Below are 26,990 nucleotides of genomic sequence, written 5' to 3' on the forward strand. Positions count from 1 at the left end.
CCCTTTTTAAAGATTTAATTTATTTATTCATGAGAGACAGAGAGAGAGAGAGAGAGAGGCAGAGACACAGGCAGAGGGACAAGCCAGCTCCATGCAGGGACCCCAATGTGAGACTCAATCCCGGGACCCCAGGATCACGCCCCGGGCCGAAGACAGGCGCTAAACCGCTGAGCCACCCAGGGATCCTCCCCCCCTAAATTCCTGATGTGGGAAAAGAGTGGAGTTAAGAGGGCAGAATTTAGAAGGAAAGTAGACAGTATCAGAGGAGAGGTTTATGTGTGTGAAGGCTTTCCAGGTGCTGGCGTTAGTTCTAGTTCTTGACCTGGGTAGTGATACTATGGTGATAGCATATAATTTATAATTATCCCTTAAATTGTACATATAGTTTATGCAGATTTTTGTATGTAAAATTTAGCAAAAAGAAAAGTTGATGAATCTAAATATAAATCAGCTTCTTAAAAATTGTTGGGTATAACTCTTTTTTAAGTTTTATTCTGCACACAGCAACATTGTACAGAAATATTTTTAAAAGTTCAGTCTTTATAAGTGCTTATTCTAAAATCTTTTTTGTATTTCTTCTCTAAGCTCTTATGCAACTGGAATCTATTTTAAAGAAAATCATAAAAGAACGAAAAGGAAAGAACTTCAGCCAACATATTTTCATTGATTCCTTAGTACAAGGGAACCTTAATGACCAACAGGTGATGTGATTGTTAAATGTTTATCAAGTAAACAATGATCATACATGTATAATGTGCTTTGAATTCACTTTAATCCAGATGCCCTCCTAATATTCAATGGCTTCTCTTTTATTGTACATCATCCATAAATAGTACAAGTATTTGGTCTCTTGTTCTTTAGCTCTTTGAAGCAACTGTGTATTATTTACTTTTGGGTAGGCAAATATTGAATCAAATTCCCCAATCATAAAAGAGGAGGACTTACATGACTAGGTTTGGCAGCTTGGCTTGCTCCCAGAGCGCCTGTGTTACCCCTGGCGTGCCACTTGTTTGTGTTATTGTCAGGCCAAGGATGAGAGTGGAGCCATCATTTCCACACCTGTTCATGGTGGGAATCTTTTGCCCACTCTCCACATACAAGTCTTCATAGAATGGTTTTCTGGATGTGTGAAGGTGCAGAAACTGAGTGAGACCCCAAGGACAGCAGCAGCCTCTCCTCCACTGTTCGTGAGGCTGCGTTGCTGCACCAGACCAAGCCTGAAAGATGGCACTGAGCCAGTTTGTTTGCAAAACACAGAGCAGGAGCCGGTGATAACACCAATAAATGTTTATTGCATCAAAAAGCCAGTGCAGTTTTTAGGTTGTGTTTTACCTTTTTTTTTTTAAATTTTTTTTTATTTATTTATGATAGTCACACAGAGAGAGAGAGAGAGAGGCAGAGACACAGGCAGAGGGAGAAGCAGGCTCCATGCACTGGGAGCCCGATGCGGGATTCGATCCCTGGTCTCCAGGATCGCGCCCTGGGTCAAGGCAGGCGCCTTTTTTTTTTTTTTTTTTTTTAACTGAAAACATTGTAAAGAAATACTATGCTTTTTTCCTTTTTCTTGACCCTAATTCTATACTATAGGTTATTTTAGTAGGGTCTAATACAGGCCACTTTACATTTTACACTTTCTAAACTTAGTTTCCTCTCCTAGATCCTTGAAGACAGTATGATATTTTCTCTGGCCAGTTGCATAATAACCGCAAAATGTAAGTATGAATTGATTTCTTTTTGAGATAGATTATAAAATATACACAGGTAAAATAAAGGAAACATTGTTTGCAAGACCTCTTTATAATTTTCTTTCTTTTAGACTTTTTTATTCTTGTTTGAAAGGCTTGATTCACACAGCTACCTTTTTTTTTTCACCCCAGGTGCTCTATGCCACCTCTGAACATTGCCATAAATTTCTTGACACAGTTTATGGATTGTGAATTCTAGTTAGTGCCTTTAAATGAACTGCTATTGACACCTTTCCAACCAGAGCAGCGAGCTTTTCAATTTCCTGCTGCAGCTTTTCACTTTGACTCCAATCCAGTTTGCTATTATTAAGGTCTACCAACAGAGGATATAGGCCACAGAAATCATGATTTAAAAGAACTCCTCTCTTGGTGGAATTGAAGGAGACTTTTATTTAAAATTCTAAAATGTGTGATATATTTCTAAGTTTCCTTACTGCTTTTTAGTTTAGCAGAGTACCATTCATTCACATGGTATTTATAGAAATTTGCATATGTTTATAGAAATATACTAATAAAAAATGCTAAAGGAAGTATTAAAACATCAGTTTGAAATAAAAAAAATTATGTTCATTTGAAGGATTTCATTTACAATTCTCTCTTTAAAAACAATGATTAAAAATGTAAACTTTCAGGATTCCTGGGTGGCTCAGCGGTTGAGCATCGGCCTTTGTCTTGGAGGTGACCCCAGAATCCCGGGATCAAGTCCCATATCAGGCTTCATGATGCTGACATGGAGCCTGCTTCTCCCTCTGCCTGTCTCTGCCTCTCTCTCTCTCTCTGTGTCTTTCAAGAATAAATAAATAAAATCTTTTTTTTTTAAAAATGTAAACTTCCCTTATGTTTTTCTTCTTTGTAAAATTTTTGACATCTAGAGACGCTTGGATGGCTCAGCAGCTGAGCACCTGCCTTTGGCTCAGGGCATAATCCTGAATTCCCGGGTTCAAGTCCCACATCGAGCTTCTTGCATGGAGCTTACTTCTCCCTCTGCCTGTGTCTCTGCCTCTCTCTCTCTGTCTTTCATGAATAAATAAATAAAATCTTAAAAAAATTTTTTTTTGACATCTAGAGATGTCCAGGTATTAGAGATTAAATGGGATTTAGGTGGGGCACCTGGATGGCTCAGTCGGTTAAGTGTCTGCCTTCGGCTCAAGTCATGATCCCAGGGTCCTGGGATCGAGCTCCACATCTAGCCCCACATTGGGCTCCCTGCTCAACACGGAGTTTGCATCTCCTCTTTCTGCTCCTCCCTTCCACTTGCACTCGCTCTATCAAATAATTAAAATATATATATTTTTAAATGGAATTTATGGCATGCCTGGGTGGCTCAGCAGTTGAGCGTTGGCCTTTGACCCAGGGTGTGATCCCAGGATCTGGGATCGAATCCCACATCAGACTTCTTGCAGGAATCCTGCTTCTCCCTCAGCCTGTATCTCTGCCTCTCTCTTTTTGTCTCTTATGAATAAATAAAATCTTTAAAAAAATAAGAAAAGGATCTCTGAATGTGGGGTTGTGCCATCAACCGATTCCCAAGTGATTTTGAGGACCATTATCCTAAGCAATAACCAGTGCCCATTCTTTTTTTTTTTTTTTTAATTTTTATTTATTTATGATAGTCACAGAGAGAGAGAGAGTCAGAGACACAGGCAGAGGGAGAAGCAGGCCCCATGCACCGGGAGCCTGACGTGGGATTCGATCCCGGGTCTCCAGGATCGCGCCCTGGGCCAAAGGCAGGCGCCAAACCGCTGCGCCACCCAGGGATCCCACCAGTGCCCATTCTTGATCCAGTGTATTTACCATTACAAATAAAAATTTAGAATATTGATGTATATATAGGTAAATATCCTGCTACTTTAATTTGTATGAATCATTTCATTAGGTCTCCTGAAAGAACTGATAAATCAATATTTTTATTACACAAGGTTGGGTGAACCAGACAATCCATTACAGTTACCAACATTTAACACTCCTCCAGATAATGGAGTTTATTTATTATCATTACGGTTTAACTGAAGGTAAAATGCATTTTTGGCTTCAGTTACTTGCCAGTTTTAAGAAAGAAATTGCAGATCTCTTTAGGAGTATTATATAAATATTCATGTTCTGTTCAAAGAAGTACAAATCTTGTGAACAATCTTGTTTTATTTTTTGGTAGCATTTATGTATCTTCCATATCCGAAAAGAAAATACAAGAAAAAAATAGTATATTTTATCTTATTCTACACCCAAACTATGAATTTGTTATTTTCATTGTTATTAATATACATTTTTACTTAGTGTGCACCTGGGCAATCTGTTTTTTAACCACCTCTGAAGAGGTTCAGAAAAAACTTTATGAAGAGATAGACCATGTTTTTGGAAAGGATCCTATTACTCCAGAGAAAATTGAGCAGCTCAGGTAAGAATACAATAAAAAGAAGAGGAGATCATTAATAGGTAAACTTGATGTAGTTTAACTATCTTATTGAAAGCTAATGATAAGGGATCCCTGGGTGGCTCAGCAGTTGGGTGTCTGCTTTCAGCCCAGGGCATGATCCCAGAGACCTGGGATCAAGTCCCACATTGGGCTCCCTGCATGGAGCCTGTTTCTCCGTCTGCCTATGTCTCTGCCCCTCTCTCTCTCTCTCTGTGTCATGAATAAATAAAGTCTTAAAAAAATAAAGCTAATGATAACATCTAGGAAAGGTTATATATTTTTATAGGACTTAAAATATTTACATACATATTTTATTAGATAATTTAATTTGCTTTTTAAAATCATAAGGTAGTTTTGGGAAACCTTTACATTAGACTATATAAAATAGTATCAGTGATGTTTAAGTAAGTGGACACTCCTATTTTGTTGATGGAAATGCTAAATGGTACAGACCTGTTGGAAAAGTGTGGCAGTTAAACATACACTTACCATACAACCCAAAAATTCTCCAAGAGAAATTTACCCAAGAGAAATGAAAAAATATGTGCATACAGAGACATTTATGCAAATGTTTGTAGCAATATTATTCATGATAGCAAAAAACTGGAAGCAGTTCAGATATTTATCAACTGGTGAATACAAAAACAAATTGTGTTATATCTGTACCTTGGAATCTTCCCAAGTGGTAAAAAGTAATAGAATATCAATATGTACAACAAAGTGGATAACTGTCATTATGTTAAGTAAAAGAGGTGAAACATAAAGACTGTATACAATGTGATTTCATTAAGGTGAAACTACTGTGATAGGAAGCAGATTGGTGGTTGTTTGGGGCCAGTAATGTGGAGGGGATCAACTGGCAGGGAGAATGAGAAAAGTTTTTAGGGTGAAGAAACTGTTCTATATCTTGATGATGGTTGTGGTAGCAGAATTGTACACAGTTACTAACATTTACCACATTGTATAGGTAAAACAGATTTTTATATGTAGATAATACTTTAATTAAAAAGATTTTTTAAGGGACACCAGGGTGGCTCAGTGGTCGAGCATCTGCTTTTGGCTCAGGGCATGATCCAGGTATCCTGGATCGAGTCCCATATCGGGCTCCCTGAGTGGAGCCTGCTTCTCCCTCTGCCTATGTCTCTGCTTCTCTCTCTGTGTGTCTCTCATGAATAAATAAATAAAATTTTTTTAAAAAAGATATTTTAAAAATAGCAACTATGACTGTTAGAAGTTTGAGCCTGGACAGTAGGCAATCAACTCTATCTTGGAGCCTCTTTTAATCATAGAAAAGAAGATAGGGAGACTTCTGTTAACAAATTCTTCAAAATGTTATAAGTTTTCTTTATTACCTTAAATATAACAATTTTTCATTTTAAAGTAATACTTGTCACTTGAAGTTTTTATAATGCAGAAGAGTATGAAGTGGAAAGTGAAGGTTTTCTGTAAATGTATCCTTAAGAGATGACAATTGTTAACTATTTCTACTATTTTTCTAGATTTTTCTCCATATATATGCATATATATTTAAAATAAAAAATTTCAGAAAGTTTTAAAATATAAAAATAGAATTCTTCTGTCAATTCCTTCTTTTTTCTAAATATTTTTTGGGCAGTATTCTTAAATGTATAACTCTACCACACCCAGTTAGCAGTTAAGTTCTGTTGATTATACTTTCCAAACATCTTTTACCTGGAAGTTTAATTTTAGTTCTTTTCATTGTCCCCACTCTATTCAGACCACTGTCAACTTGCCTGGGATGTTTCAACAGCCTTGGATCTTGCTCCCTCTAATCCAGTCTCCAAATTGCTACTGGAGCCTGTGACTCCATGCAGTAAACACTTTAGGTGCTTAAACATACAGATAACTTAGGACCAATTCCAAACCAACAGTCTCTGGGCATCAGAAGTTTTCAAAAGCTTCTCAGATGATTTCAATATGTTCTATTTCTAATTTTAATGTTGAGAATCACTGTTCTAGTAATCTTTTTATACCTGTGGAGTCAACATCTGGGCAGATGACTCACCGGTTGAAAATCTTTCAGCGATGTCTGGTTGCCCTTAAGATAAAATTTAAACTCACCAACATGGTTTATGAGACATTTCAAGAGCTAGTCCTTATATTCCTTTCCCACCTTATCTCTTATTTGTGTCTGTTCATACCTTAAATTTAGCTATACTGAAGTTGTTTTGTTTCTTCAAAGCTGCAGTACTCTTTCTTATCTCCTGGCTTTTGCAGACTACTTCTTTGTCTAGATTCTCTCTTCCTTTCTCTTCTTCTAGCTAACTCCAGTTTTTCCTGCAGGTCCTAGCCTCAGGTGCTTAATTCTCTACAAAGTCCTTTCTTCAGTTAGATGCTTCTGCCATGTGTTCTCCAAAACCTTGAATTTGCTTTATCATCACAGTTACTGTGCTTTTTAAACTGTTAATCCTTGAACAATCCTTGTTCATCCTACCTCTCTCTCTTTCCATGCCAACTAGACCTTGAGTGCCTTTGTATCTGTCCTATTCACTCTTGTAGCTCAGTATCTAACTCAGTGCTTCTAATGTAGCAGGTACCCAATAAATACTTGTTCAAAGAAGGAAAGAAGGATGTTTCCTTTTTTGTTTTGTTGTTTTTAAGTATTATAAACAATCAAAATTCCAACGCTTGCATTTTTATTTAAATTTCCAGTTGTTTCTGTTAATAAAGTCCTAAAGATGAGATTGATATTTAAGGATATATACAATAATCTAGTATTTATGATTGGGGACTATAGAGTAAGGCAGACCTGGGTTTGAATCCTGTTGACATCACTTCCCTGCTATGTGATCTTAGACAATTGCCTTATTTCTTAAAAATCTATAAAATTAAAACAGAAATAGCATCCATGAGGTTCTTATAAGGATTAAATGAGATACTGCATAGAAAGTATTTAAAAGAATTGGCTTGTGTTAAGATTTCAATGCATTTTAGCTTTTATTATTGTGATGTATGCCTAATATTTTTAGACATATTGCCAAGTTACCCTTCAGAAAGAGTGTACCAATTTATACTTTGAACAACTGGATAATGTATTTTCCCCCATTTTTATTAGTATTGTCTATTGTCATTATTTTTCATTTTTGCTATTCTGACAAGTAAAAAATTTTGCTTTAATTGGCAATCTTTCCATTGTTAAGGAGGTTGAGTATCATTTCACATGTTTCTCGACCATTTGTATTTTGTTGTATGTGAATTGTTTTTTTTTTATTCCCTGTACATATTTGTGTTGGGGTGTTTGATGATTTTAATTATGGATTTTTAAAGAGCTTTTAGACATTACAAATATACATACTTATTTTTCCCAGTTGTTTTTCAGTTGTACTTGTGATTGCAAATATGTAAAAAAAAAATTTCCATAGTTGGATTACTTGTATTTTTCTTATGGTTTCTGTCATTGTGTCAGTATTTTTATAATTTTTGAGGAGGAAAGTTCTTTATTAAAATTTCTAAAATCTTTTATTAAAAATAAAGGACTTTTCTACTCAATAATAAAAATACTGTTTTGAGTTTTATTCTAGTACTCTTAAAGTTTTTTTTATTTGTTAAAATTTATACCTATCTGTACTTTATATACCTCTAATATATAACTTATTTTCAAGCAAATTAGAATTATATAACTATTTCAAATTTGGAAGATTATTAAAGTTGTTGAATGACATTTAAAAATGTACATACATTTCAAACTGCCTTTCCTAGAGTTAAGAACTGTAAAAAAAAAATTCTTTTAAACAGATATTGTCGGCACGTACTTTGTGAAACTGTTCGGACTGCCAAACTGACCCCAGTTTCTGCCCGGCTTCAAGATATTGAAGGAAAGATTGACAAATTTATTATTCCTAGAGAGGTAGGAAACATTTGGCATACTTAACTTATTCAGTTATTTTTTTCAGTTCTTTCAGTGTGTATTGAATTGTCTAAAATGTCCAATAAATGACCTGTTATTAAATTGAAGACATAGTTATTTTAAATGACAATGATATATGTCGTTTTAGGGTATAAACAATATAAAAGAAAGGCTCCCTTCTTCACATGTACTACTGTTAATACTTTGCTGTGTATTTTTGTAGATCTTTTTCTATGTATGTATATTACTCTGTATGTGTATATACACATATATGTATGTATTTTAAAAATTGAATTTATATGTGAAAGGTCGCTTTTCATATATTCATTAATTTGCTTGCATTAGGTGTATTGTGGTTAATTAGTACAACTGGTAGTTGATATAGATCCAACTTACTATTTTTAATGGATATATATTATTCCATTGGAAGAGTGTGTTTATAGTAAATGCAGTCTCCATTGGTGGAAATTTAGATTACATCAACTTTTTGTTATTACAAATCATATACTTGTATAGGTATTGAGTAGAGCCTTAGAAATAGAGTTTTAGGGTCAAAGTGCTTATATATGTTAAATTTAAATTGCCCCCTAAGAGGCAATATATATTTTTAGCAACAATGTGTGTGAGTGCTATTTCTCTTCATATCCTCACCTACTCTGGATTTATGAATTTTTTTACATATTTCTTATATGAAATATTGTCCCATTATTTTAATTTGCTTTTCCTTGATCATTGGAGAGATTGAGCAGCTTTTCATACATATTTAACAGTTTGTATTTCTTCTTTTGTGAATTATGTGCTTGTAAGTCATTTTTCTTTCTAGTAAACTTATATATCTTTTTGTATATTGTACATACACTCAATTATATGGAAAATATATTTTTCCTACTATTTATCTTTTACTAGTGATTTTGGTATGTTTTGTTTTTACTGGATGCAGGTTTTAAATGATCATGGTTAGGTCTGTTATTCCTTTATGATTGCCAGATTTTGTCATGCCTAGGGAGGCCTTCTCTACTGTAAAAATCATCAAAATAATGACCTTTTCTTTAATTACTTTCTATTTTTATTTTGTATTGATTATCTATATTAAAAGAGCATTTAGGATGAGTTGTTTCTCTGGCAGTCATTTTGTCTCTGTTAAGCCTTGACTAACTAGAGTAATTTTTTTGCAGACCCTTGTTCTTTATGCACTTGGTGTGATACTGCAGGATCCCAGGACTTGGCCATCACCACACAAGTATGAAATAGCTCTTTATCTTTGTAATTATTGATTTTTATGTGTTTTGCATTCCTTTTGTAAGTTTTGAGGAGAAAATTTAAGTGTGATAATGATATAATATAAAAGCCACTCCCTTCTCTTTGGTATCTTCTTTTTTCTTTTAAGATTTTATTTATTTATTCATGAGAGACACAGAGAGAGAGGCAGAGACATAGAGGAAGAAGCAGGCTTCCTGCAAGGAGCCCAGTGTGTGACTCTATCCCAGACCCCGGGATCACGGCCTGAGCTGAAGGCAGATGCTCAACCTCTGAGCCATCCAGGCATCCCTCTTTGGTATCTTCTGTTCACTACTTTCTTTCATGAATCTGCTATCTGCTACTCATTGTCTTTCCTATTATCACTTCTATCCTAAGATCCTTTTAATCTCTACAACTATACTTTAATTTCAGTGGAATTTTGGAATTCTTTTGTTGGTAAGTTAGTGTTCTTATGCAGTTTCTTTGTTTTCCTGCTGTTGGTCTCAATTATTAATCTCTTTAGTCAAATTCAGAAAGTAGATGTTTCTATACATGTTATATATGAGAATGGCAGGAGAAAGAAAAGGTGAAGAACAAAGCTGCTACTGTTGGCTTTCTAGATAGGCATCAAGTAAAATCCTGTCGGTTAAGTGTCTGCCTTAGCTTCCTGGGTCCTGGGATGTATCAAGGAGCCTGCTTCTCCCTCTTCCTCTCCCTCTCCCCCCTGCCTATGCCTTGTCTCTCTGTGAAATAAATAAATAAAATCTTAAAAAAAAAAGGGGGGGGGTGGTTAAGGGCAGCCCGGGTGGCTCAGCAGTTTAGTGCCTGCCTTTGGCCCAGGTTGTGATCCTGGAGACCCGAGATCAAGTCCTACATCGGGCTCCCTGCATGGAGCCTGCTTCTCCCTCAGCCTGTGTCTCTGCCTCTCTCTCTCTCTCATGAGTAAATAAATAAAATCTTTAAAAAAAGGGTTAAGATTTACTGCCCTGGTAGAAGGTTATATATTAAGTTGATTGGGGTTAAGACAGGTGTTGTGGGTGCCTGGTTGGCTCAGTCTTTGGAGTATGCAACTCTTGATTTTGGAGTTGTAGGTTTGAGCCCCACATTGGGTGTTGAGATTACTTAAAAATAAAAAAATAAAATATAACTGTGTTAAGTGTAGTGAGACAGGGTTGGTGGCATGATTAAAATACTTGTGCCTAGTTTTGGAGTGTATTAATGGGTTTATTAAGTGTTCTTATTTTAGTTTTTAATATTATAATTATATTAAAAGAAATCTAATAAATGAAATAACAATCTTAAAATTTGCTGTAAGTAAAAAGTAAATTTTATATTCCAAATGATATAACAAAATTGAAGATATACATTGGTGGAAAAATTTATGCTTATAATTTTAAAAAACTAGTATTTCCAATTTTAAAATTGTTTTAAAAATTACCATGTGGAAAATGCCAAGTTTTTGCTAAATTTGAAGTGTAATATGAAAAATATAAGAACTTTGCTGGAACTTTTGACACTATTCCTGTCCCTCAAAAAAGAGAATCTAGGTCGCAAATTGAAAATATTAAAAAAAATATATATGTTAAAATGTGGAAATTATTTCTAGGAATCAAATATAATCAGATTTAGGAAATGTTAGTAATAATTTTAATACTAATGAAAACCTTTCTGAAGCTGGGCACCTCCCCTTGTGAGACAGTTCACACTAACAAAAATGTACATAGACTGAGACTCTGTAGAGACAATTACTTACTGTTTAAAAATAACTGTCACACAGAGACAAGGATGAAGAGATTAACTTTTTTCACTAAACTTAATGCTCTTGAGGCAAATGTAGTATGTTTCATCCCATTTTATAGCTGCATAGTATTCTTTTATATGGAGATACCATAGTTTTTCAGTCTTTCATCCACTGGAGAACATTTGGGTTGTTTTGGTAATGCAGCTGCTATGAATATTCATGTAAGGGTTTTTGTATGAACATAAGATTTCATTTCTTTGGGATAAATGCCCAACAATGCAATTGCTGGGTCATATAGTTTAGTGCACATTTAGTTTTGCAAGAAACCGCCAGGCTGTTTTTCAGAGTTTTTCACCAGCAGTGCTTGAGAGATTCATCTTCTCTACAGCCTCAGTAGCACTGACTGCTATCACTGATTTGTTTTGTTCTTTTGTTTCTTTGTTTGTTTGAGCTATTCTAATAGATAGGTGGTAGTATTTCATTAGTTTTAATAAGTTTTCTTTTTGAGTAACTGACATTAACATATTCTCCCTATAGAAAAATATCTGGATATGATTTATTTAATAAAAAGAAATGATAGAGGGGTATCTGGTTGGTTCAGTCAGTTTAGTGTCCAACTCTTGATTTTGGTTCAGGTTGTGAGATCAAGCCCTTCATTGGGCTCTGCACTCTGCTTGAGATTCTCTCCTTTTACCTATCCCCCTGGTCTTGCTGTCTTTCTTTCTCTTAAATAAATAAATCTTAAAAAGAAATGATAGAAATACATTATTACTATTACCATATTGGCAGTGTTTCAGAGCAAGAAAACCTGGGTCAAGTTCTGTGATTTAAATAGATAATAATGTAAATATTACTCTATAGTAAATTATGAAACATTATCACATTTAAAAACCAGACTAACATATAAAATTCTCAACTGAAAAGAATGAAGGCAAGTATCAGAAACCTCAGTATGGACTGAGACCAAAAGGTGATATAGCAGGCTCCTGAATTTCCTTCCTTTCATGGGCACACTCAGTGTTGCTCTGCATGGAACAGTTACCTTTTAGAGAAATCCAGAAGCTAGCTGAGTGTCTTATCACATTGGGCAAATGAGAAAATACACATACTGAAATGTGTAGAAGGGAAGCCTGGGTGGCTTAGCAGTTGAGCGTCTGCCTTTGGCTCAGGAGGTGATCCTGGAGTCCAGGGATCAAGTTCCGCATTGGGCTTCCTGCATGCAGCCTGCTTCTCCCTCTGCCTATGTCTCTGCTTCTCTCTCTGTGTCTCTCTCATGAATAGATGAAAGAAAGAAAGAAAGAGAGAAAGAGAGAAAAGAAAAGAAAAGAAAAAAAAGAAAAGAAAAGAAAAGAAAGAAAAGAAAGAAAAGAAAAAGAAAAAGAAAGAAATGTATAGGAAAGGGTGAGACACACTCTTACCATAAACCCACTCCCAGCACAGTGCCATTTAATTGAGAGGAAGCCCCCAACTGCCAGCTTCTCCCTGAGAATCAAAAGGTTTGGACTGTACAGTTACTGCCCCAAATTGAAGACTCCCACCCAAAATATGGGTTTCTAAAATACTTAACTCTAAAAACTAACAGGGCTTGTGTTCACAAGTCCCACAGGCTTATAGAGAACAAAGAAGCAGTTCTTTATTTATTTTTTTTTATAAATCTTTTTTTAAAGATAGATTTATTTATTTATTTATTTATTTATTTATTTATTTATTTATTTATGATCGACAGAGAGAGAGAGAGAGAAAGAGGCAGAGATACAGGAGGAGGGAGAAGCAGGCTCCATGCCAGGAGCCCAACGCGGGACCTGATCCTGGGACTCCAGGATCGCGCCCTGGGCCAAAGGCAGGCGCTAAACCGTTGAGCCACCCAGGGATCCCCAAGAAGCAGTTCTTAATGGTGTATGATGGGAACACAAACACTTCCTGTGGCTTTTGCCCCAGGTCTCAGCAAAAAGAGAACAGGCAAAAACTCTTCCTGGAAGGAGGTTCCTGCATATTTTAGAAGCTGCTGCCTGAGGGGCCAACTTCTAGTCAGCACACATCTCCTTGTAACGATCATGGTCCTCCCTGAAGCCTGGGGGAGTCAGTAGGCATGATCTTCATCCAATTTACTCCAAAATAAAACTAAGCAACTCCCTTGTGTACACATCTAGGATCCCAATTTTATAGCTGCTATCTGAGGGACATGTCCCAAATTACCTAACTCTGGTAGCCAGGGGATCTTGTATTCATAAGTATCACAAGACAATAGCAAACAAAGAAGTAGTTGTTAAGGGACTGCTGGGTGGCTCAACGGTTGAGCATCTGCCTTTGGCTCATGGGATCCAGGATGGAGTCCTGCATCAGGCTCCTTGCGGGAAGCCTGCTTCTCCCTCTGCCTATATCTCTGCCTCTTTCTCTGTGTCTCTTATGAATAAATAAATAGATGTTAAAAAAAAAAAAAGTACTTGTTAATAGGCATGCATGTACTTACTGTGGCTACCCTCCAATGTTCAATCCAAAGGGGGCAGGCAAATGCCCATCTTCCAGTCTTTCTCAGGAAGGGATTTGATTGCTTTCACATTAACAAAGTACGATGTAAAGTATGAATAGTATTTTACACAGTACTAGAACAAATAATGTAAACGTTTGTATGAAATGATAACAGACCTCTGATAGCCAAAGAACATCACTCAACATAATAAAGGCCATATATGACAAACCCACAGCCAACATCACCCTCAGTGGTAAAGAGCTGAAAGCTTTCCCTCTAAGATCAAGAAAAAGACAGAGATGTTCAGTCTCATCACTTTTATTCAACATAGTAACGGAAGTCCTCGCCACAGCAATCAAACAAGAAAAAAAAATAAATAAAAGGCATCCAAATTGGTAAGGAAGAAGTAAAATTCTCACTTTTTGTACATAACATATTACATATAGAAAATCCTAAACACTCCATCAGAGAACCATTAGAGCTAATAAATGAGTTTAGTAGTTTCAGTATACAAATTTAATATACAGAAATCTGTAGCATTTCTATATACTAATAACAAACTAGCAAAGAGAGAAATTAAGAAAACAATCCCATTTACAATTACCCAAAAAACCCCCAAAATTTAGGAATAAATTTAACCAAGGAGTGAAGGACCTATACTCTGGAAACTATAAGACACTGATGAAAGAAATTGAAGGTGACACATATAAATAGAAAGGTATACCAGGGTGCCTGGATGGTTCTTGATTTTGGCTTAGGTTCATCCATATTGTGTAAATACCAGGATTTCCTTCTTTTTTTATGGCCCAGGATACCAATAAACATGAGAGTACAGATATTTCTTCATGATAATGAGTTTCCTTTGAATATATATGTAGAAGTGGCATTGTTAGATCATATGGTAGTTTTGTTTTTAATTTCTTGAGGAATCTCAATACTATTTTCCCTTGTGGCTGTCAGTTTACATTCACACCAACATCGTACAAGAATTCCCTTTTGGGGCACCTGAGTGGCTCAGTTGGTTGGGTGCCTACCTTCAGCTTGGGCGTCCTGGGATCAAACCCTGCATTGGGCTCCCTGCTCAACAGGGAATCTGCTTCTCCCTCTCCCTCTTCTCCTTCCCCCTGCTTGTGCTCTCACTCAGGTGCCCTCTCTCTCTCAAATAAATAAATAAATAAATAATCTTTAAAAAACAAAACAAAACAGAATTCCCTTTTATCCATATCCTTGCCAGCATTTGTCCTCTCTTATCTTTTTTTTTTTTTTTCCTCTCTTATCTTTTTGATAACAGTCATCCTGGGACGCCTGGGTGGCTCAGTGGTTGGGCGCCTGCCTTCGGCTCAGTTGTGATCCCGCAATTAAGTCACGCATCAGGCTCCCTGCAGGGAGCCTGCTTCTCCCTCTGCCTATGTCTCTGCCTCTCTCTCTCTCTCTGTGTCTTTCATAAATAAATAAATAAATCTTAAAAAAAAAAAAGATATGCCAACAGGTGTTAAATGGATAAAGAAGAAGTGAATATTCCATTATACATGTGTGTATATCTATATATAGACAACATAGTGAAACATTGAGCCATGAAAAAGAAGGAAATTCTATTTGTGCAACATGGATGAATGTGGAGATCATTATACTAAGTGAAAAAAGCCAGAGAACTGCATTGTAGCACTTATGTGTGTAATCTGGGAGAAGGAAAAAAAAAGTCAAACACACAGAAACAATAGAGCGGTCCTTGCCAGGGGCTAGAAGTAGGGGTAAGAGAAATAGGGAGCTGCTGATAAAAGGGTACAAACTCTTAGTTATAAGATGAGTAAGGTCTTTGGATTTTATTTGTCAAATATACTTCAGTAAAGCTGGAAAAACAAAATTCCTTGGTTATTTTGGCTTTCATTTCATTCTTAATCCTTAAAATTGTGAGATGTTTTTGGCTGTTGTTATTGTTTTTATTTATTTTGGGAGGAGGGCAGAAGGGGAGGGAGAAAGAATCTTAAGCAGAGCCTGCCCTGGGCATAGAGCCCAACATGGAATCTGAAGCAGAACCCTGCACTGAGCACAGAGCTCATCACGGGGTTCAACTCCATGAACAGGAGATCATGACCTAAGTTGAAACCAAGAGTCAGACACTTAACCAATTGAACAACCCAGGCACCCCAAATGTGAGGTGTTTTGTAAAATAATTGGAAAAATCAAGTTTGATTCTTTTGTAATCTAAAATACATAGTTACCTTTGGGTAAAATTTAAGGTCTCAATTTTCAAGATAGTTTATAAAAGGAAAAACCTGGCTGGCTCAGTTGGAAGAGCATGCAACTCTTGATCTTGGGTTTGTAAGCTTAAGCCCCCACTTTGGGTGTAGAGATTACTTAATTTTTTTTTTAAGATTTATTTATTTTAGAGAAGAGAGAGCAAGTGAGGAAGTGGGCGGCAGAGGAGAGAAAGACTCCTCGCTAAGTATGGAGCCTGACACAGGGCCTGATCCCAGGAACCATGAGATCATGACCTGTGCCAAAAACAAAAGGTGGATGCTCAATTGACTGAGCCACCGAGGAGCCCCAAGATTACTTAATTTTTTAAAATTTTATTTTATTTACTTTAAGCCCTACATGCAGTGTGGGGCTTGAACTCAATGACTAAATAAATAAATAAATAAATAAATAAATAAATAAATAAAATCTTTAAAAAAATAATAATAAAAGAAAAAAATGAGGGGCGCCTAAGTGGCTCAGTGGTTTAGCCTCTGCCTTTGGCCCAGGGTGTGATCCCAGAGTCGCAGGATCGAGTCCCATGTCGGGCTCTCGGCATGGAGCCTGCTTCTCCTACCTCTTCCTGTGTCTCTGCCTCTCTCTCTGTTTCTCTCGTGAATAAATAAATAAATAATCTTAAAAAAAAGAAAAGAAGAAAAAGAAAAATGAAGCAGAATTCTTTTTTTTTTTTTTTCTCATGCCACAGTTTAAATCTTTTAACATTTGGTTTTGAGAGGAATTTTTATGTTCCATAGTGGGTGAGTTTGTTTGTTTGTTTCTATATATCCTATTTCATCAGTGACTTTTTATAGAATAAAATTCTGTACAATAGGGATCCCTGGGTAGCGCAGCGGTTTAGCGCCTGCCTTTGGCCCAGGGTGTGATCCTGGAGACCCGGGATCGAGTCCCACGTCGGGCTCCCGGTGCATGGAGCCTGCTTCTCCCTCTGCCTGTGTCTCTGCCTCTCTCTCTCTCTCTCTCTCTCTCTCTCTGTGTGACTATCATAAATAAAAATTAAAATTAAAAAAATAATAAAATAAAATTCTGTACAATAAAAAAAAAACCTTCCTCTTTGGGGTCTGCTGCGGAAACAAGATGACAAAGGGGACGTCATGGTTCGGAAAGTGTCGCAACAAGATGCACACGTTGTGCCGCCGCTGTGGCTCTAAGGCCTACCGCCTTCAGAAGTCCACCTGCGGCAAGTGTGGCCACCCTGCCAAGCGCAAGAGGAAGTATAACTGGAGTGCCAAGGCTAGAAGACGGAATACCACTGAGACTGGTCGAATGAGGCGCCTAAAGATTGTATACCGCAGATTCAGGCATGGATTCCGTGAAGGAACGACACCTAAGCCCAAGAGGGCAGCTGTTGCAGCATCCAGTTCATCTTAAGGATTTCAACGATTAGTCAAAATAAACGTTATGGTTTTAAAAAGTAAAGGAAAAAAACAAACCCTTCTTAGGGACACCTGGGTGGCTCAGTGGTTGAGCATCTGCCTTTGGCTCAGAGTGTGATCCCGGGACCCCGAGATCAAGTCCTGCATCGGGCTCGCCACGGCAAGCCTGCTTCTCCCTCTATCTTTGTTTTCTGCCTCTCTTTCTGTGTTTCTATGAATGAATAAATAAAATCTTTTAAAAGCAAAACAAAAAAAGCCCTTCTAGCCTCTTCATTTCCCACTTACTAGTAAGTCTGAAGGTAAATATAATTGGTGAATATAATTTTAAGTCTGGTGTATCCAGTTTTAGGAAATACATTTTAATTGAAGAGGCAGTGTAAAATGCTTTACATATTGATGAGATGGTCTCATGTAACAGATGTTCTGAACACTCTTAAATTTAAATATTCATTATGTGATTTTGTATGATTTATCCTTATATCTCATAAAATGATGCACACCCATGTTACAGTTTCATTCCTTGCTGGTTCCAGAGAAATATATTTTCTATCTATTGTTTAGAAATAATAAATTAAGCAGAAAGAAACTAAATATATGTTTAATAGTTTGAGAACATAATAGGTGAATTTTATTAAATATTTTTACTTATTTATTTTAGAGAGAGTGTGCATGTGTGCAGGGGAGGGGAAGGAAGAGGCAGAGGGAGAGGGAGGGAAAGAATCTCAAACTGAGATTCAATCTCAGCTGAGCACTGAGCCTGAAGCAGGGCTCAATCCCATGACCCTGAGATCATTACCTGATCTGAAATCAAGAGTCAGTTTAATCGACTAAGTTGCCTCTAATGGTGAAATTTAAATACAATTGTGACAGTTTTTATTTTCAGTACTTTCCAAACTTTATTAGATAACTATGTTTTTATAGTACAAATATGTAATATGGCAATGGAGTTCTGTTGTGATTTGCCCCAAATCTTTTTAGATTTGATCCAGACCGGTTTGATGATGAATCGATGATGAAAACTTTCTCCTTGCTTGGATTCTCAGGCATGCAGGAATGCCCCGAGTTGAGGTAAGTGATAGAGAAAGCAAAGTGAAAGGAAAGATGCTAGACTTTATACTTAGAATTTTGATGACTGCTGATGAGAATGAGCAGTCTATATAATTAAAGTGTTATTGTTAATCTTTAGTAACCAGTCGACTTTCTTCCTGACTAGGTTTGCATATATGGTGGCCACAGTTCTTCTGAGTGTATTGGTGAGGAGGCTGCACCTACTTTCCGTGGAGGGACAACTTATTGAAACTAAGTATGAACTGGTAACATCATCCAAGGAAGAAACTTGGATCACTGTCTCAAAGAGATATTAAAATTTTATATGTTTAACTTTCTGAAGGAAAATGATGGTTTAGAAAATCTATATTGAATCTTTTTATAAACCAAGTAATACTATACCTACTCATACTTCATTATGTAAATTTGGATTTTTGTATATCAGATTTTCTTAATGCATGATATACATTTATACTTTATTGCATCAATATAATGATAGTTCTAACAGGAAGCTCTCTATTTTAATTTTTGTTTAATCACTTTCTGTTTTTTAGTTTTTGTTTTGTTTTATCACTTTCTATGACAGTATCTTCATATTATTTTTCTTAGTTTGATCTCTAAATTTCTTGAAGAGAGACATTATTTTACACACTTTGGGGAATCATGTTTTCTGAATATTCATAAAAGGAAAACATCCCAACTTCTTTTCATACTTTACATCACTTTAAAGGGGGAAAACAAGGACTTTCCATAATTTTATTTCTTGAATTAACATTTTTATTTTCTGAGTATAAATTAGTTTAAGTTTAATCATTGTTATTAGGTTGAGTGACCTACCTTGTACTTGCCTACTTTTATGCCTCCCAGATAATAGTGTTCATTTCATGACTTATACAAAGCTCATAATTTTGAATGGTTCTGAGTCATTTGGAAACTACTGAATGTGTTTTGAAGTGCCACCTAAGTGACAAACTAAGATTGAGGCTTGTCTTACCTTCTGTTTTGCCGGAAATTTTAGTAGCACTATATTACTTAACCAATTCTTATTTGTGGGAAAAACTGAATCCCTAATTTGTTGTTATTATGTCATATAATGAACTTAATGATTATGAAACAAGAAAGCACCAACTAAAAACCAAAACCAATTTTTTTTTTTTTTTTTTTTTTTTTTATGATAGTCATACAGAGAGAGAGAGAGAGAGGCAGAGACACAGGCAGAGGGAGAAGCAGGCTCCATGCATCGGGAGCCTGATGTGGGATTCGATCCCGGGTCTCCAGGATCACGCCCTGGGCCAAAGGCAGGCGCCAAACCGCTGTGCCACCCAGGGATCCCCCAAAACCAAATTTTAAAAAAGAAAACAAACATTACAAAACATATGACAGGGATAATATCCATATGATATACATATGATATATAAATAGCTTGTATAAGTTGGTAAGAAAACATAATAGATAAATGGTCAAAAGACATAAACAGCTTTTAGAGGAGGAAGTAGCAATTCAACCTTTAGGAAAAAAGGTCAGTCTCACTAGTAAGCAAAGAAATATTGGGGCTATTTTAAAAATATTTTAAGTGGCTTTGAAAATTTACACCTTGTACTGATAAGTTTTATATTTAGTACTTTTTATTGATAACACTGTAGTTTAGTCCACTTTTTTTGGTTACATTGTTCTTGAGGAACCTTTTTTTTTTTTAAGACAACAACTGGAGGAAATATGCCAAGTGCAGATAGAGAGGAAAGGGAGAAAAATGATAACTGTTTGCAAGTGGGTTTATTTTTGACACTGCTCAATTCCTCTTGTAATTTTAGTTTCAAGACTACTCTAGTTATTGAGTTATTTTATGCTGTGTTTATGGTCAGATAGCTAACATTTTAAAACTAGTTAGGAGTGGTTAAAATAGATTTTAAGAGATTAGATGCCGCTTTTATATCTGATGAAAATAGTTAATTTATGGAATAATTTAAATTCTAAAACTTTAAGTAAAATGTATTCTTAGTTCTCAGCATCATGTTATTTCAAAAAGGCACACTGTTAAATTCCCTCCTATCATTTTGTATGGTTTTGTGTATATAGAGCATCTTCCTTTATTATCCAAGTACCTTAATTGGTTTAGAAACTGGCAGTGGAAAGTTAGAGTAGGCAATTGATACGTAGACCAAGTGTCAGTAAAATCAGATGAGATGAGGAGAATTTTAAAGCAAGTGAGACCTGATCAGCAATGATAAAGGGAAAAATAGGGCAGCTGAACAGAGAGTGAGGGAATTGGCATACTGCCAACATATAAGCCAATGTATAATTACTAATAATGATTTGAATTAAGGAAAATAAAAGAATCAGGTAAATAAGCAAATTTTATCTGTGGTTATGTGACTAAACACATTACACATAAATTATCTTCTAGTGGATTTTAAAAAATAAAAATACTGTTAACCATGTATAAGTTTATCCATTCACTGTTGTCCTTACTCGGCCCTTTATATTTATCAAATGACTAAAATTGCATACCCTCAGTGTCAGTAATGGCTTGTAGCAGGACTCCTAAGTTTTGTAGCTTTTTGGGTTTTTTAAAACTACTTCTTATCTGATTTTGATCTGCATTCTTTTTGACTATTGAGAAGTTTATTGTTAAAAACACCAGCATAGGACACCTGAGTGCTTCAGTTAAGCATTTGACTCTTGATTTCAGCTCAGCTGGTGATCTCAGGGTCCTGAGATCAAGCCCCAGGTCAGGGTTCGTGCTGGACATGGAACCTGCTTAAGATTCTCTCTCTCCCACTCCTTCCTTCCTCCCTGTCTTTTTCTTTCTTTCTCTCTCCTTCCCTTAAAAAAACAACAACAAAAAAAAGATTATGGAAAGAAAGGGCTCTTCCACACTTTGTGCTAATAAAATTCAAGGCAGAATTGATTCTGTGCATGTGTTTGGGAAAAATGACAAACTCGCATGCTGTTTTATCTGGCCCACAAATGTGCAGTTCCATTTTTTTTTATATAAGTAGATTCTATCTTATTTATAGACCCTATGTAAAAATGTATTTGTCTTGTTTATCTTAAAATAGTTTATATTTTAAAACAAAATGTTCTATTTTTTTGTCATGAAAATTATATAGGTTTGCTGTAGAAAAATTTTGGAAATACAGAAACACAAAAATAGGAAACTGACTCACCTGTAGTCCCACTACTTGGAGTTAGCCAGTCATAAATTTCTGGGGTAGCTGCTTCTGCTCTCTTTTATATCCACTTATAATTTTTACAGACAGATTATATATAATGTTCTCTACAGACAGATTATATATAATGTTCTCTACATGTACTATCTTTTAAAAATTATTTTTATTTTTACTTATTTATTCATAAGAGACACAGAGAGAGAAGCAGAGACACAGGCAGAGGGAGAAGCAGGCTTCATGAGGGGAGCCTGACATAGGAGGACTTGATCCCTGGATTCCAGGACCACACCCTGGGCTGAAGGCGGTGCTAAACCCCTGAGCCACCCAGGCTGCCCTCTACATGTACTATCTTAAGAACAAGTAGCATTTTCTACAATTGAAACATTAATATCCTTCTCACTCAGAAAGTAAGCACAGATTTTCATCATTTCTTTTTCTCTCCTCTTCCCTTTTGCAAGTATTGTTATTCCTTTCAACACTGAAAATGGCTTTACTTCCTCCTCCATTTATCAAAAGAGTAATTTATATATTGGTACATCTGAGTTGCTAAGGCATAGAATAGTCTAGGTGTTGCAGTGAGCATTTAAGAAATGAAATTACTCTTAAAAATATTATTTATTTATTTATGTATTTGAGAGAGAGCAATTGAGAGAGCACAAGCAGGGGGAACAGCAAAGGGAAAGGAAGAAGCAGACTCCCCCACTGAGCAGGGAGCTTGCTGCGGGCTTGATCCCAGGACCCCGGGATCATGACCTGAGCTGACAGCAGAGGCTTAGCTGACTGAGCAACCCAGGTGCCCCTGAAATTACTCTTCTATCCTAAGAAAAATATAATTAAATTCAGATTGAGGTGGCATTTCAGCTTTTAGGAAGAAATCTTAAAGAGTCTCTGTTGTTGTTTTTGGACTCTGGGGCAAACAGATTAAGATTCTTCTCTTGAAGCCATCTTCATTTTTTTCTCCAGATCCATGAAAAGTGCTGTTAACCTATAAAATGTACTTTTTTCACATGTGGTTATATTGACAGATTGAAAACTGTTTAAACAATTCTACTGAGTCTCTAAAACTGAGGGCATGGGCCAGTAAATATCACGGAGTAAGTAAGGTCAGTAGTTATGAGAGGATAGCTTGTGAGAGAAATGGACACTATTTTCAAGGGCAGGTTTATATAATATCAACAAATTGATACTAGTGACCTTATTTCTCTCCTCAGCCAGTCCTCTGCCTGTTTCCTAAGTAGTAAGACCAATGATTAAGGTAGAAAGGGAGAAGGGGGGTGGGGGTGGGTGGGTAGGTAGGACAAGAAAGCAGTTACTGTTACTACAGAAGTCAGAGGAAATCAGCACAGCCAGAAAGGCTTAGTATAATGTTGCTTTGAGGCACTGTGTGTGCCTTCCACTGATAAAAAGGAGTGAGACTGAATTTACAGCAAGAGTTAAGCTCAAGTAGAAAGGGGAGTGGAAGGAGCATTTGTTATAAACCAAATACTTTATATACCTTTCTTTAGTCCTTTAGAGCATGGTTTTTCATTCCTGCTGGAAAAAATACTATAAATGAATACAGGCATATAGTTGCTAAGAAATAGAAAGTAAATGATCTAAATTTCAAATTAGTATCTTCAGTGGGGTTTATTGACGTATTTTGTTATTTAAGGGGGAATCAAGCTATAGTTTCCAATGATGTAGTGTTCATAATTGTTAAAGAAACTGACTAAAAAGGGTATTGTAAAAGCAGTATTAAAATAAATCTTAAAAAAAAAAAAGAAATCTTAAAGAAAACTGATGCTACCAACTCAGCCATATCTATAATTGATTAATTTTTTTCCTGTTTCCACATACATATATTTTTACACATTGCCATCATAACAATATGGTTTGCTTTTCACTTAATGAATTTTAAACATTTTCCTTTGTTACTTTTATAAGGGCTTTGGGGAATAGATTTTAGGGGGTAAGAGGGGAATAGACTTAAACTGAAAATAAAATAAATAAGATAAAAATCTATGAATTAAGCACTACATTTATTTTGATGACACTGAGTAACTGAATGGATAATTGTAAAACTGGAGTTAGGAACCATTTTTAAAAACATCTAGGCGATAAACAAAGGGGCAGGAAGGACATTCCTCTTCCATTCAACTCCCTTGTGTAATCGATTTACAGTTTGGGGCTTTCTAGAAACTGGGAATGCATCTTGTTATAGCATGTAATAAAATGTCACAAGTAAATAATATCCCGTTTGGTAATTAAAAAAAAAACCCACAATTTTATTTATATCTGAAATACTTGCAAATTCTTGTTATAATTTTTAACACAGGATAGTAGGAAACAAAACTTTACTTGACCATTTTAAGTATGTTATAAAGTTGTAAAGATTGTCAAAAAGGCAGTCGGGGGATCCCTGGGTGGCTCAGTGGTTGGTTTGTCACATGCCTTTGGCCCAGGGCATGATCCTGGAGTCCTGGGATCAAGTCCCACGTCAGGCCCCCCTGCATGGAGCCTGCTTCTCCCTCTGCCTATGTCTCGCCTCTCTCTCTCTCTCTCTCTCTCTCTCTCTCTCTCTCTCTGTGTGTGTCTCTCATGAATAAATATATAAAAAAAGAAAAGGCAATCAGTATTTTTGAAGAAATGATTGAAATCTTCTTTGAGGTTTTCTGTGCATGTAGAATAAAGTAAAGGTGATTACTAAATAGTTGAGTTTTCTAGGTAGCCAAACTACCTCTAATGCTAGTAGAACTTTGTGATATGCTAAATATCCCATGACTAGACATATTTAAAATGTTTTGTGGACATCTTTTTGGTGGTGTCTATACTAGGTATGAACATAGATTTATAATGATTTTTTTGTCATTATACAAAATGTCAACCAAAATAGTTGGGTAAGCAAGTAGTCCTTTCTTCCTTCTATATCTTATCATTAAACCAGGAAATCTTTAAGGAACACAGTTTTTTTTTTAAATTAGGTTAGCGAGAGCATGATTTCCTAAAGTATGTTTCATGGAACACTGTCTTGTGATATTCTGAGGAAAAGGTAACTTAATCATACTCACTCTCAGATTCTCTATATTTTTTCTCAGATATTTATAATACATATTGATATATCAGAAGTGCTGAGAAGTTCATCTGTAGAGAAACTTATTTTAACTGACATAACCCTGAATGTTCCTAATTTTTTTTAAGATTTTTATTTATTCATGAGAGACAGAGAGAGAGAGAGGCAGAGGGAGAAGCAGGCTCCACGCAGGAAGCCTGATGTGGGATTCAGTCCCAGGACTCCAGGATCACTCCCTGAGCCAAAAGCAGACGCTCAACTGCTGAGCCACCCAGGCATCCCTTCCTCATGTTTTTGATGTAGGTTCCCCTTTTTTCAGTTTCACCTTTAATTCTGTAAAACCACTATTTCATGGAATGAGTCTTCTGAAGAACAGAACCCTTTTTGTCCAACATGACCTGGAGACAAATAGTAGTCTTAAGGAATGTCTGTCTTGGCTGGTTCCTTAAACTATGTGTGGTCCAGAGGCTCTCTAGCTTAGGAACAACTATAGTCTTAGAACCAAACCACCTGAATTCTATATTCTTTATTTGGAGAGAGAGGGAAAGAGAGGAGGAGGAGAAGGGGCAGATGGAAAGGGAGAAGCAAACTCCCTGCTGAGCAGGGAGCCCTGACATAGAGCTGTCCGGGGACTCAGGATCACGACTTGAGCCAAAGGCAGACACTTAACTGAGCCACCCAGGTGCCGTTCTGAATTCCATATTCTCTCACTCCCTTGTCTTTACCTCTTTTCCCTGTGAGAGTACAGCACCCAGTAGCTCTGCTGATTCTCCCTTACACTGCAGTCCTGACTTATATTCCCATCCAAAGACATGAGACTTATTTAGTCTGGAAACAGTTTTTTATTGAGCATGCCAAGTCTTAGACTAGGCAGTGGAAATGTAACAATGAACAAAACAGACATGACATTAGAACTGTGTTCTCTCTTTTCTGTGCTCTACCCCAGGATAGGCAACCCTAAAATCTCGACATCCTAGAGCTTAACCTTCTAGCATCTAGCACTCAGCTCTGTAGGTCCTGGCTTTTGAAAGTAGCTCAAGGATCCTTTAGGTTAGCAGCTTAAAGGGACATACATAGGAAAGAACTTCTAGATGATTACATGACACTTGGAAGGCTTCATTCAGTTACAGGCTGTAGGGAGGGAAGAACAGGAACTATTAGATGGCAAACCATGATTTTTGCTATTTTCGTTATGAGCAAGAGAAGAATCTAGGGGTCTTATCAAGTAAAACCGTCAACATTGATGCTAAAGAAGAATACTGTAGAACTTTCAGGGTGAGATGAAACTATACTAAGAATCGGTTTGACTAGGTTAAGGAAAAATATTTATTGTGGTCATCTGTGAATTGTTGCTTAAATATACGGCAGCACTAGGTGTGTTCCACTTTCATGATTTGTTGCTTGTGTTGCAAGGCCATCAGCTAATAGAGAATTGATGTTGAGAGCTTAAAAGAGCCTTGTAGAGATTATATGGCATGGCCTGCTTACAATTTTAAATTTTAGACAGAGAAGCCTAGGGCTTCTGGAACCAGGAAGATTACTGGTCTTTTACTTTGGATTTTTTTCTTATATCCTTCTGAAAATATGTGTTTAAGTATGCTGCTATTATATTCAAAGGATTTTGTTAAGCTTTCAAGGAGGTGTAGCTTCAGAAGGAATTGGAAAATTTTTTAAAAAATACTCTTGATACAGAACCTTTGAGGGAGATGCAAATGTGTTTTGAATGTTAAATTTACTTAGATTTAAAAATACATATCTTCAAGTAAAGTTGCCATGACAACCTTTCTTAATGTGTGTATAAATTTTATGTCTGTCTCTTTGAGGTTTTCATCTTTCCCAGTACCAGTATAGGGTTTAATCATAAGAATTGGGCACTGTGGTGTATTTCTATGTGCATGGTGCCCTGTGGAAATTCTATAATTTTGGAAGATGCAAATCAAGCAATAGGGCAGTTCTGTAGCATAAAAGTCCCACCAGGATGAATGTCTTCTTGTTCTCTCCATCATCAGAGATCTGGTTTCAAACCCAGGTGAAATTTTGGATTGAAGTCAAACCATGCATCTGTTAGGAGTTTCAGTTTTTTCTTATTTTGGAGATTTAAGGAGAGTCTTAGGGAGTATGGGAAAATCTGGGCCAAATATTTTGGTTAACCCCCAAACTGATCCAGTCTCCCTGAAATTATCTAAATCTAAACCACAGTTGATATCATAGGTTAACTTAGAACCACAAGAGACTTCTCTACAATGGCCAGGCATGTGCCCAGAGACACCTTAGAAGCTCCTTCTGGCCTAAACTCCAATCCAGCACCACTAGACAGATACCATTAATAGACCTTTTACTTCCTTTTATCCTATTTAGGATACTCTTGACTCTCAGGCTCTACTTTGCACATGAAGGGCCAAGAAAAGAGTAGTAGGATTTGAAGAAGATAAGTTTAGGAGGAAGGAATTCTCATCCTTAATTTAGGAAATGTGAATTTATTAAGTAGAGGAATAAGGGAGTAGTTCCCAGTGTCTTTTCATAACAGTAACTATGACTTTTTCTTAAGAATTCTTAATCTTGAAGCACCTACCTGGCTTAGTCATTTGGGTGTCTGCCTTTGGCTTGGATCGTCAT

The 26,990-nt window shown here is 36.3% G+C and overlaps 1 protein-coding gene across 8 annotated transcripts in view; it reads left to right on the plus strand.

Moving 5' to 3' along the window:
- Positions 1 to 20,595, plus strand: part of CYP20A1 (cytochrome P450 family 20 subfamily A member 1) — a 57,756-nt gene extending 37,161 nt beyond the window's left edge. For 7 of the 8 annotated variants that reach the window (XM_038585485.1, XM_038585486.1, XM_038585490.1 and 4 more), the window contains 7 exons: positions 586 to 701; positions 1,658 to 1,712; positions 4,020 to 4,140; positions 7,915 to 8,026; positions 9,202 to 9,266; positions 18,087 to 18,176; positions 18,322 to 20,595. In XM_038585485.1, the coding sequence (XP_038441413.1) occupies positions 586 to 701; positions 1,658 to 1,712; positions 4,020 to 4,140; positions 7,915 to 8,026; positions 9,202 to 9,266; positions 18,087 to 18,176; positions 18,322 to 18,472 (710 nt within the window). In that variant the 3' untranslated portion in view covers positions 18,473 to 20,595. Of the gene's footprint in view, positions 1 to 585; positions 702 to 1,657; positions 1,713 to 4,019; positions 4,141 to 7,914; positions 8,027 to 9,201; positions 9,267 to 16,809; positions 16,898 to 18,086; positions 18,177 to 18,321 lie in introns of those variants that run through there. The other variant, XM_038585487.1, reaches the window with a different exon arrangement.
- The last annotated feature ends 6,395 nt before the right edge of the window (positions 20,596 to 26,990 follow it).

This window comes from Canis lupus, chromosome 37 (genome assembly GCF_011100685.1).
Source record: "Canis lupus familiaris isolate Mischka breed German Shepherd chromosome 37, alternate assembly UU_Cfam_GSD_1.0, whole genome shotgun sequence".
NCBI lineage: Eukaryota > Metazoa > Chordata > Mammalia > Carnivora > Canidae > Canis > Canis lupus.